Source organism: Buceros rhinoceros, unplaced genomic scaffold, assembly GCF_000710305.1.
Source record: "Buceros rhinoceros silvestris isolate BGI_N320 unplaced genomic scaffold, ASM71030v1 scaffold23720, whole genome shotgun sequence".
NCBI lineage: Eukaryota > Metazoa > Chordata > Aves > Bucerotiformes > Bucerotidae > Buceros > Buceros rhinoceros.
The window spans coordinates 1-12639 of record NW_010388214.1 but is presented as its reverse complement, the minus strand read 5'-3'; the positions used below and the strand labels follow the sequence as shown (position 1 = coordinate 12639).

The following is a 12639-nucleotide window of genomic DNA, read 5'->3' as shown; positions in this document are numbered from 1 at the left end:
GCCGAGGGATCACGTCCGGACCCCTCCTTCGCTGTCGGCCTGAGGGGGTGGGAATCTGGCAGCGCTTGTCTGCGCTTATAAGGGATTTTCAGCTGCCGGTGAAAGATCCATCCATTTCATCAAACAGTGTTTTCAATCAGTGCAGCCTTTTTAAAACAGCCGTTGGAAATGGTTTAGTCTGCAGTCGCTTCGGCGGCTTATTGAACAGAAATAAGGACTTCAGCGTTGCGTTCTTTTCGTGCCTTATACTGAGACTTAACTTTTGAGATTTTGTTTTAATGACTGTTGTTTTTTTGAGAGTTTTTCTGTCTTGAGCCTGACACGGAGATCCAAACAGGCACCTGCCTTGGCTCCGCCCTGGGGCACCGAGGGGGCCAGGAGGGGGCGGGACTTTTGAGATTTTGTTTTAATGACTGTTGTTTTTTTGAGAGTTTTTCTGTCTTGAGCCTGACACGGAGATCCAAACAGGCACCTGCCTTGGCTCGGCCGTGAGGCACAGAGGACGCAAGGAGGATGCGGGTCTTGGCGCGGAACCAAGCCTCATAGTTATCCTTAACAAAAACTGCTCCGTTGTAATACCAGCCCTGTCCTGGAAGCATATCCGGGCTTATACGAATACAAATGGATCTCATCCTGATAAGAAGCTGGTCTGTGATAAGACCTTGTTAATGTTTGGTTTGATACTTTTCCGCAGACGTGGCTTTTGTTGTGTTTCATGCCGCATCTTTGTCTGATTTTTATGGCGTGAAAAGGTCACATGTTTGTGGCTTTTTTATGGCTGCACCTTTGAGACATATATGTGGGGTCACCATTTACTTTGGGAGTGACAAGACAAAACATTTGGCTGCTTTTAAGATTGCTGTTGCTTTTTCTGTGTTGAGGAACCTAGTGTCAGGTTCATGCTGGCAACCGAGAGCCACTGGTGACATCTGGGGTCTGTGCATAGCGTGTGGGGTGAAAAATTGCTGAAATGGGTGCGGGGTAAAAAAATGGAAATGGGGTGGTAAAAAGGTGGAGTGTGGGCAGAGGTCTTTGAGCGTCCGGAGTACCTTGTGCTGTCTCTTGCGCCGTTTCAAACGCATCTTACCTGTGGGTTTATGACGTTAGAACTTACTTGGGAGAAATTCTGTTCGCAGATAGGATGGCGGCAGGTGGATGTGCCCAAATGTCACTTTTCACAGCTAAAACACGCGATGGCTCCTGGACTGAAGAATCACAACTGTTTCCTTTTGTGTTTTCCTAGATTATAGCATTCGATGAGCTGAAGACTGACTACAAGAATCCCATAGACCAGTGTAACACACTCAATCCTGTAAGTAGCACGCGAAATGTTTTTTTAAAATAAATAAATGTAAAGTGCTTATTTTTGGCGTTTTCTTGATAAAATCAAGCTTGGCAGTAGAATTGCGCCTGGCTTGATAAAATGTAGCTGTTTGGTGGAAGGTCTAGGGGAAATTCTTTGATGCTGTACTTTCACGTTGAATATTCTGACTGTTATTAATCTGCTGGTGATCTTGTCAGCTGTCATACTAACGTTCTTTCAATCTGCTTTCTACATTTTCGGCACAAAGACAGTTGAAAAGGTCAAAAAGATTAAAAGAGTCAAAATTGCGTTAAAGGTGTGTACTGCTTTTCAGTTTAACGTTCCCAATGCCACTTCCCTCTCATTTTATTAGGAACATTTGTAGTTCTCTGAAGCTGTTTTTGTTTAACGTGCCTGATCATCTGCTCGTTATTTGTTTGTTGGAGTTTATAACAACTTCATGGATTTCCATATTTTGTGCCAAACAATTCTGCTTGCTTACCCAGCGAAGCGGGGAAAACTGTTACATGCCTGTGAGAGGTGTCCTACCGATGAGCTTTGACACAGATAAACAGTACTTCACCAGCAAGATTCCTCGAGGGCTGAGATTATCGGAGACTGGGTGTTTTCTAAGCATTGACCAAGTAAATTCTGACCTGGTTTGAGCGTTTTGAGGGGGCAAAACGTGACAGGTGTTATCTTCACTTCTTTGTTTTATGTTCCAGGGTAAGGGGTCTATCTTGGTGGCCTCTCCTGGATGCAACTCTGTTACTTCTTGGTTTATGAAAAGAATTTGAGGCGAACTATTTGCTTTCATCTGTAACATGCCAATATTGAAAGGGCTGCTTGTTAACGAGCATATAGTGTGATACCACAGGTTTTTTGAGTGTGTCTCACGTTTTTTCCTTTGGCTTGGCACGCCCAGGCTGAGGTGGAGTGCAGGGGCAGCACAGCAGGGTGGCCTGGACAGTAACTGTATTGTGTATCAAAGATTTAAGTAGATTATGCCAATGAAAAAATGAATTTACAGTAGCTGGGGGAAAAAAAAACGTGTTAGTCATAGAGCATGTAAATTCACAGCGAGTATTGCAGCATGAGAGCGGGTGGGGAGGGAGAGAGGCGGCAGCAGAGGACTGCATCGCAGGGAGGGAGGTTTGCTGCTCGGACAGCCTTGCATCTAACAGTTTCCCTGGCTTGGTCTGTTCTACGGTCATTTCTGCTGCAGTATGGGGGGAAATTCTCATTACATTTATGCATTATGATCTTACCGCAACCTTTCAAGTATTATAATGCGCATGTTTAACGCAAATATTAACCTTCTGTTAACCCTTGTGCATGTAGTGTTTATTTATACGATAGCTTTGAAATTGAAAATAATAACTTAATATTTGCAGTTCCTGTGGAAGTAGTTTAGCCACTAAAAGTGAAGTTAAGATCCAGACTCTTGAGGGGAGCTGGGAAATGATGCTGGATGAACACAGGGAAGTGGTGTTTTCCTGTAGAAAGAATCAAAAGTCCTGGTAGGAACTGAGACACCTCAGGAGAAAGATTAGCCCAAAATAATAACTGCTTAGTGCACTGTCGATGCCTTCTCTTCCTTACTCCTGTTATAGCTGTGTCTTTCCTCAGCAATGGGATTCCTTCCTCCCTCTGATAAACATCACGGTACAATATGATGTAGTTCGCTTTCCTGTAGTCAGCCAGGGAGGATAAAGTGTGGTAGATGTGAAAGAAACAGGTATTGTGGTGTGGGAGCAGGGTGTAATGAAGAAGATAAAGAGATCTGTGGTTTGAGGTGTGCAGTTAAATAAACTACAGATTTTCAGAGCCGGTAAATCTGTCTCGAGCTGCCAGATGCGCTGTGTTTTGGACAGGGTGGTGGTTGTTCCACTGTAAATAACCACCAGGTTGTAAATGGTAAGTATGCAAAGAGGGGTCTGGACAAACATACCGACTTGAAACATTTCGTTTATGACAGCTGATTTTTGTTGATGTTGACGTGAGTTTGCTTTGTTGGGTGTTCTTCATTTAAAGAAGCAGAATGTGGAGCAAAGTAGGTGGTGAGAATGTCTGTTGGTGGATTTTCAGATTTATAGCAAGATATTTTGGGGGTTTACTTGTAAAACACTGAAGCCTCAGTGTAATTGTCTATGTAATGTTAGCCATCCCCCAAGAAAAACGAGGGGCAGAGTGTACCTTTGGGTAGAAATGGAGTATTTTTCATGAGGAGATGATTTAGTGGTCCTGAGGTGGAGTCAGAAGGTCACAGCTCGGCTTCTTGCTGAATCGTGTGATAAAGGAGTAAACAGCATCACTTTGGGGTGACTTGCAGAAAATGTTGCTCTTGTGGTGGGGGGCAGATTTTGCTGGCTCTTTGCATGCATTTAATCTGCGTCTCTCTCCACACGGTTCCTGCTGCTAACACTAACACTCGCTGGCATTTCACGCTCTCTGTGATTTCGTAGTAAACTGATAACGAGCCGGGTGGGTTCTGCCGGGAAGCACGATGCTCTACTGCATGCTCACCAGGTCCCCGCGGAGCGGAATGGCGCTGGCTAACGCGCCCTGGGCTGTACGTGCGGAGCTGCTGTCGGCCCCAGCGCTGCGGGCAGCACAGTGTCCGTCTCCGGGCGTAACGCCCTCCCTGCTCATACAGTTCGATAAAGCTCTGCCTCCCATCTGACGTTTCGGCAGTAGCCTGAATCTGAACCACGCCAACACAAAGCTGTGAGACAGGAAAACACAAAACGATTTTGTGCCTCTAAACCGTTACGTGGAGCATGTTTCCTACTGATATTTCTCTGTTGCATGAGCAGAAATATCTTGGTGATCTCTTGAAGGTCACATATAAAGTGTGGAATCTGTTCGCGGTGCACTTTGTTTTATTGCTTCTGTTAAAGTATGTATCTGAGCATTTGCTTTTATAGATTTTTCTTCCTGCTTCGTGAATACCATGTGGAAACAGCAAAGCACGTACCGCTAGTTGCTGTTTTCACTTCCTGCAGTCTTGTTTTTGTTAGTGTTGTGTTTTAGTTGTATTTTTTTAAACAATAGCTCACCTCCAAAATCGATTAAACACCACACGTTCTGCTGGGAGTATTTGAACCTTCTAACTCGTCTTTTTCTTTTCCAGCTTGTCCTTCCAGAGTACCTCATCCATGCATTCTTCTGTGTTATGTTTCTCTGTGCAGCAGAATGGCTTACGCTGGGTCTCAATATGCCTTTGTTGGCTTATCATATTTGGAGGTAATATTGGCGAGTCCGGTATCTCCGTGCTCCCGTTAAGTGTTGCTCGTTCTCCTGTCGCGGTGCTTCCTGTTAAGTGTTTTGGGTCTTTGGCAAATAAAGACGCTTTCTGATCCGACACTGAGGAAGTTTAAAGTCGTGGCTCTCAAATAAGAACCATCAGTTTGCTTTCTCTGTCATTTTTATTTGTGGTTCTCGAGTGGTGCTGTGTGTGCATCAAGGGTGATGTGTCAGGGGTGGATGGATCCTGCATCCCATGATGGTTCCCAGCAGCAGTGGTGATGCCACTTTCCTCCTCTTACCGCCTCTCTCTTGGTGTTAGTCCTGCACAGAGGGCTGGTCTGGTTGAAGCATAACTCGGCGAAGCAGCTCTCACTGTGTGGCTGTGAGCAGCTGCGCTGCTCCTGCTTGAGGAGGAATTGGAGGGCTGAAGGCAGGATGTTCCTTTTGCCAGCAGCCTGCGTTAAACTAGGATTTCAGGATCGTTTTGTGTTGTTGCATATGAGTATTCCTTCAGTGTGTTTTATTAACGAGCAGAGGCTGAGGGTTATGCAGCAGTAGACACTGGGCTCTTCTCCAGGCTTTTCCTTCGTGAGGAATCCCATTTTCCACTTAATTTGTCCTGTTGCTTTGGTGTACCGGAGCGCAGCGTGGTTTAAGGCTGAGGGAAGCTGTTGCGCACCATCTGAAAGCTCTTCCGTAGGCCACGTTTAGTTTGGAGCATTGTATTGCTCTTGCAGTTCTCCTGCATGGAGCTGAGGGACTTTGCTGCAGGGGATGTGTTTCCTTGTCGTGGTTCTGGTGTTACTGGGGGGTGGGGGACAGGCATGAATGCTTTCCATCGCCACAAAACTAACTGTGCATCACTTTCAGGTACATGAGTAGACCTGTGATGAGTGGCCCTGGGCTGTATGATCCTACAACCATCATGAACGCAGATATTTTAGCCTATTGCCAGAAAGAAGGATGGTGCAAATTAGCATTCTACCTTCTATCATTTTTTTACTACCTATATGGGTAAGTTGCTTTTTTTTCCCCCCCGTCTCCTGTTTAATCATCAGTCTGAAATTTTGTCTCAATGCACAAGAGAAATTCTGTACGTAGGACTATATATATAGGGCCAACTTTCCTGAAAAAGAACCCACAATCACCATTTAGCCTGTTTTAAAACACAAGACTTAATTTGGTCAGAATTAGTATTTGGAATCTGTGTACCATGACGAGACTTGAAAGCTCCAAGCATTTTTCTTTTTTGTATAATAGAACAACAACCTCCCTTCAGTATTTTCATTAAGCAGCTGGAACGTAATATTTTTAGAGTAGAATCACAGGATGGTTTGGTTTGAAGGGACCTTCCGAGCTCACCCAGTGCAACCCCCTGCAGGGAGCAGGGCCATCTGCACCCAGAGCAGGGGGCTCAGAGCCCCACGGGCCAACCTGACCTGCCATGGGGCCAGCCATGGGGCTGCTCCCACCCCTCTGGCCTTCTCAGCATGCTGTGCATCTTGGGGCACAGCTGGAAGAGTTCAGGCTTCCAACATGAGGCCACTGTGTTTCTACAGGGCTTCCAGCGATGATGTCACTCGGTTTAGTGACAGCAGGTTGTTGTGTCAGTTCACGTCGTGCTTTATAGTGCCCTTCTGCTGTGTTTGGTGTAAGATGGTCGGGCACAATGCACATACCTCACGCAGATTTGACCCTTAGAGTATGTGACTGTGTAATTCAGTGTATAAGGCTAATCAGAATGGTGCATCTTGACATTTTTATTTTATTTTCCAGCATGATTTATGTCCTGGTGAGCTCTTAAGAAGACATTCAGCAAGCTTTGTACCAGTTAAGTGCATGCAAAAGCCACAAAACATGGATTCTTTACAACAAGAACCTCTTATCGAGATTAAATATGGAATCTGACGATCACATTTGCGTTCGAAAACGACGACTCCTCTATTTTTAAAACATTTCCACACTTTATACTTGTGGAAAGACTGTTTTCTTATATTTTACTGGGACACTGAGATTAAAGATCTGTGTGTCAATTAATGTAAAGATTACTGGGGTTTGAAGAGTTTGACTTTGCACTCCACAAGGAACAGCTGTAACCTTCCAGTAGGGCTTTGTTACTGACTGGCCTTAGTTCAGTAGGGGTTTCCTTTAGGCTGGGCTTTGTAGTGGCTCCTCTGGACTTGCGCATCTCTCTCTAACTCTGAATGAGCTGCCAAGCGCTCGAGAAGGGCTGCGGGCGCCGCATGTTTTACCCGTAGGTGACATTGGTCTTAAGAAGTGAATTCGTGGACCCGATTGCAAAAATAGTTCTATTTTGGTTTAGTTTTTTTCTATCCGGTTAATCTTTCCCTGTATTTGCGTCGTTCAGACTCGGGTATTTTCGCTGAACGCTAGCCATGCTTTAATCTCAGACAGACGTCACTGTGATAGAAGCTGAACTGTCCACCAAGGAGTGAATTTAAACAATGATTTATTTTTTTAATGTCTGTGCTTATTAACAAATGGACAAAGCTACAACATTTTTTGAGTCCAATGATTAAAATACTTGAGTTTGAGTAATCCCACAGACCTTTTCAAAGCAGAAAGTGAGATTGTGAAGCTGCCCTGCTGTTCCTTAGTGCAATAAATAATAAAAAAAAAGAATAATCTCAAATTCAGCAACACTTATTTTTACCTGGTGCCTTGTTTTGTTTTTAAATTGAACAGACACTTTATTAATCTATTTTACAATGGATAATTGCGTTACCTTTTAAAAACAGATCACTCAGTCATATTTGGAAAAAGGAAGCTCTGATTTCCTGTTTTTTTTCATGGTCTGCAGATGAATCGTAGACGGGGCAGGAGGAGGATGGTTCAGCTGAACTGCGTCATAAATTGTGAGCTGCTTAATTTAGGAGTAATAATTAGGAATCGTTTTCATTTACCTGTGCTGGAGAGTAATGAATAGTTCCCCAGTTCTAGTAAAACTTTTTTGTACAAACTGTGTATTTGTTCACTTTGGGTCTCTCGGGTGTCAGATGCAATAGAAGTTGTATGAGTGGCTGCCCCGGCCTAGACCAGAAATCCAGCTGCTGCAGTACTGGTGTGTCGGACAGTGACAGCCACGGAGGAAAACCGCTGTGGAACGGGGTAGGTATTGAGTGTCTCTGCCTGAACAGGGGGACAATGTGTTTGCAAGCCTGAGCTACAGGTTTGGCATCTTTCAACAGCCCTCACATAGCTTTTCTTCCACTAATTTAACTGCTTTTGGAGCACGTTTATAGCCGAGTGTGGAGGATACCCTGGGACAGCGAGTTCTGTGGTGCAGGTACTCAGTACGTAGAAAATACTTGCTTAAAAGTTCTGCCAGACTTCATGTGGTGCCCCATAGCTCTTATTTTTGAAGGAATATTGAAAATTTCCACCTTATTTATGCTGTGCATGATTGACTAGACCTCTGTCAGAGCAGAGAACTCTTACTTAATTTCCTCTTGACTGGAAGTCCTTCCATAGCTTGGTGATTACCCTTTTTCCTCCACAAATGCTCCTTTTCTAAGCTGGAACTATTGTTACCACAGGAGATTTGGGTACCCAAGGGTTTAGAGGGGCAGTTTCCTGCTCTCTGCTTCTGAATTCCTCTTTCTGTATCGTACCAGGGGGAGGAGAATTCAGGCTGCAGTAACTTCCCACTCTGCGGAGCTCTGCAAGGGGCCCTGTCACCTGTCCTGAACAGAGGAGTCCTGAGGTGGAAACAGCGCAGTAGATTGTCTGCAGTTTTACTGGTGAACCTGAATTCTCCACTAACCCCAGGAGAAAAATGCTTATTTGGATTCTGTCCTGCCCTCTGCGGGTAAGTACCTGAGAGCTGAAGAATCCCAGAGAGCTCATTTCAAAGGTCTCTAAACTGTCAAAACATCACAGAGGAAGGTCAGAAGTGCACGTTAGAAGTTCAGAAGTCCGATGAGAACACAGCGTGTTGAAGCGCGATAACTACCCCGCCCAGTCCTTCAGTGAAAGGTCCAGTTTAGAACTGGTTTCAGCATTTTTATTTTTAAAAGAAGGTTAACGTCTACGAGCACCCACCCAGCTGGTGGGTGGTGAGAACGGTGGCATCTGCACCCAGCGGCGTGAGCCTCACCTCTTGAGTTCTACCTTGTGAAAGAAGCTGTGGCTGGAGCAGTGCGTACAGTGCGCAGCATAGCTCCAGTCATGGCTCGTTCAAAACATGGACCTGGTGTTAATCAGTTTGGGAGTTCCAGGGGGCAAAGGATTACGGAGGAGGAGGAGGGATGGGGACTGTCAGTGTTGCTGTGAGGTTCTCTTCAGCCCACAGCTGACGGTTTAGTTACTGTCTCTAGCGTTAGCACACGGCAGTGCTGTGACAGAAACTCGCCCACGCAGCTACAGCACAGTGTCCCTCCCCACTGTGTTCAGATAAAAACCCACCTGCTTGGTTTGTCACGGATCTTCAGTGGAAAACCTCCTTCTGTGGATTGAGGGGTCTCATTCCTAAATATCGAACACAGGAGGAGCAGAACCGTGACGTTTTAGAATGAGTTTACACTCATTCGTAAGGGGTGAGCGCTCCAGCTGGAGAATTTTCATGCTTGACTTTCCTTTGGCTTAAAGCTAGAACTGAGGGGTTTTTTTTAAACAGCTCCAGTGCTGTAATTTTATCTAGCTACATTATCCCAGCACGACTCTTACACAGGCAGTAGGGGAGGAGTTCTCCTTCCCCTCCACTCTGGTGCAGAAGCCAGGCTGGGCTTAGCTGTGAGGAGTTACAGCCTCTGCTGTGTCCTTGCAGATCCTGCTGTCACGTTCCATTGCTCGTCCCAGTTCTCATTCTATGCAGAACAGAGACAAAGTCAAAATGAAATTCAGTCGCTGCTTTGACAGCCCGGCCTCCCTTCCACTTGGCGAGTCCACTGAAACTGCCCGTAGGATGTCAACATGAAAACAGCAACGTACCAGTCCAGATGCACGTGCTGTTGCACCAAGCGATGTTAAACAGGAGGGAGACGTTGTGTAAGAGCCGTTATTATCCTGCAGACAAGCCACCAGCAGGACAGTAATGAACACAGAGACACTTCCACGTCTTTTTAAGGCAGTGAGCATTAGAAATTGCCATGCAGAGGAAGGTGTTGCGTGTCCTGCAGGGTTTCCCTCCCACTCCCAACACACAGAGGTAGGGAGGGGAAGCTGTGAAGGTCAGGAGTGAGCCCAGATGCAGAGAAGCGCCACATCAGGACTAGTTATTGTGATACTGATCTTAATGCCGTATCCTTTGTTGCCAGATGTGCAGCCAGGTTCTCCCGAAAGTCGTGGATGTAATTGTACTGCTGAAAAAGCACCACCAGATTCAGCCCTGTAGTTTTCTTATCAACTTGTACATCAGGTGGAGGATTAATTCGCAAGTGTTCAGAACGAGGTAACAAGCAGCTTTTCACAGCTTGAACTAACACTGTCATGTGACAGGGTTCATTTTCAGCTGGTCAAGCATCTGGAGAGAAGCTGGCATCTCTTATAGGGTGTGGGGTGAAAGGAAGGCAACCAGAACCTCCTGTGTGATTGTTTTCCAGCTGCTTTCCAGGCAGCTTCGTGGCTCTTCCAGAGTTTTGCAGCACTTAGTGATGTCAGGAGCGTCCCCAGCAGGAACAGGATAGTGGTGCATGCAGATCCCGTGCTGTTGGTAGGCGTCCATCAGGTTTTGAACTTGGTATTTTGAGAGCTCTCTTCTGGTACAAAGAGCAAATACATCCTGGGTCCTACAGTTCTTTAGTTCTTCTGCCAACAGATTAAGACGTTTGCAAACAAACAAAAGCCTCTCAAGCTTAAGGACACACAGATAAGCTCCTTGGTACCAATCCTCTTGTTTAATCTCTGGGGTTCTGACAGTAGGAGCCAGCATTACTGCTTTGAGCAGCATTTCCTTCTCCTGAGTCTCTCTCACATTTGCCTTCAGGTAAGCCCCAAGAGGAACTTTTTGGTTCAGAGGGAGTCTGGAGACAAGCCTCACCAGAGAGCTCCTGAGCGCTCAGAACAGCCTGTGATCTGCTGCCAGCTGAAGCACCAAGCTGTCCCGTCCCCACCTCTCACTATGTCCAGTGCCACTACATCACCCTCAGCTCTTCCAGGGTTTACAGATGAATAGTCGGCACAAACCTGTACACCATCTCATCTTTCCTGTCCCAATCTCACTCTTCTCTAGGAAAAGGAGGTTACAAGTTTCTGATTCATCTTGATCCTAACCTCTTTGAAGGTGCCTTCCCCTACACATGGCTTAGCGGCCCTTATTGTTACTGGGGAAAGATCCGCAGATGCCTGTAGAGCTGCAGCCTGGAAATACCCTGACATACAGCATCCTCTGTCAAAGGATGAGTAAAACCCCACTGGTCTAGACACCTGGTGCCCAACTTAGAGGAACAGCAACTCCAGCAGTCCCCAGACTCAGACAAGGTAAAGCCCTGTAGTGACACCTGCATGTTGTCCTTGCCCATTTCATGGAAGTGAGAGGCACTTCACACTGTCCAGAAGACTCGCCCAAATATTTCTGCAGATTTCTTCTAACATCCTTAAACCTGCAGCCTAAAATGAGTGACAGCTGAAGGGTAGAGCACAGACAACCTCCCCTCAAAACCGAAGCAAACCACCAAGCCACACACCAAATAAACCACAGTGCTTGTTCTCGCAGACAGATCTGTAGCGCCGCAGACAATTTAAACCCCATTATCTGCTTAATACTATCAGGTAATAGGATGAATAAAATCTGCCCAAGGTTTTAGGCTGCTGTGCATTTTCCATATGAAAAGTTTTGGATAGAGAACAGGGTAAAAAAACCCATAAACCAAACCAAACTAACCCCCAAACCCCAGCAAACGGAAGGGCTGGATAGAGATCACTTAAGCTTAAGAGTTGCCTGGCTGACCCTGGCAGGGAAGTTCCCTGTTCTGTAATACTCAGCACAAATCACATCACAAACTCTCTTTACTGTTCAATCTTCAGCGTATCACCGCTTCCATTTTTGCCTCAGATCACGCTGCCAAGGCATTTCTGCAGCCCCTCCAGGATACTCCACTGCAATATTCCTGCTATTGTTTGTTCACGTTGTCCCCGCCAGCAGCTCTGTCTCTTTGGTGACCACAGGAGATTCACCGTGGCTGCAGTTTTGGTGGAAGCTTATATGTTTATTTTATATCATGGCTGTGGCAGTACAACCCAGACGCTAAGGCAGAGCGGTACAGAACTGCCAGCACAGCGAGTGAGGGTAATTCGAGCCAAATACATCTTATAAAGGAATTATTTGTCAAAGCAGTCTTGTTTCACTTGTTATAAGTGAAGTGTTGTTGCTTGTTATAAATAGCAAACCAAGCTAAAAAGCCAAATATTTTAACTGACAATGGGAGACAGCTGCTATTTTCTTCTGCCATACGATCTTGCATTAAGACGTTCTCTTGATTAGCTTTGGCATTTCCGGAAGAATGATTCCAGTGGTAGATTACAAAACAAGACCCCCCATCAGCAAATGCCAGACAGAATTCTGGGGTACAAGGTATCACCTCTCTTCAGCTTCCAACATGCCTGTAGATTTCTGTGGGTGCTTCTTACCCAGAACGGAACATAATCCCAGGGGCTCAGACGAGTAGACAGGAGACAAATACAAAGAAAAAACGTCATTAAAAGAATCAGAACAGAACATTTGGATTCTGTGAGCAGATAACTCACTGCTAGACATTCCTCTTCTGTGGGGCCACAAGAAGAGTGACCTACCTAAAATTCAATCATGAAAACAAAGCAGAAATATTCCTGTGTTATTTCTACAGCATCAGATGAGGAGATCACTCGGTTGTTACTGTGCCTCATCATCTACCCCTGCCCAAGAGGAGGGGAGAAGGTGCTGACAAATCTCCATCATAGTACTGAGACACTTGGGCGAGCATGACCGAGAGAGACTAGTAGATGCTTCCAAGAGCGGACCTGGCCCCACATCTGCTGACAGTTCACTAGCACCAGCTTAATCTCTCTTCAGGGGCAGTCCTCATTCTGGATGGTGACCAGAGTTTTCTTCAGGCAAAACCTCCCATTTCACAAGAGAGAGCTTTAATAGC

At 45.7% G+C, this 12639-nt stretch overlaps 2 protein-coding genes across 2 annotated transcripts; one reads left to right on the top strand and one right to left on the bottom strand.

Moving 5' to 3' along the window:
- Window positions 1-1243: 1243 nt before the first annotated feature.
- Window positions 1244-6356, top strand: CNIH1 (cornichon family AMPA receptor auxiliary protein 1; the record flags this gene model as incomplete). The annotated part of the gene is made up of 4 exons (XM_010145223.1): window positions 1244-1312; window positions 4437-4549; window positions 5423-5566; window positions 6329-6356. Coding segments are annotated over 4 exons (354 nt in total), but the record flags the coding sequence as incomplete, so codon positions are not given.
- A 3430-nt stretch (window positions 6357-9786) lies between these two features.
- CDKN3 (cyclin-dependent kinase inhibitor 3) lies at window positions 9787-12230 on the bottom strand. The gene is made up of 4 exons (XM_010145212.1): window positions 12140-12230; window positions 11075-11119; window positions 10092-10318; window positions 9787-9873 (listed from the first exon to the last, which is right to left on the bottom strand). The coding sequence occupies exons 1-4, from the start codon at window positions 12228-12230 to the stop codon at window positions 9787-9789; spliced, it is 450 nt and encodes a 149-aa protein (XP_010143514.1).
- Between the last annotated feature and the right edge of the window lie 409 nt (window positions 12231-12639).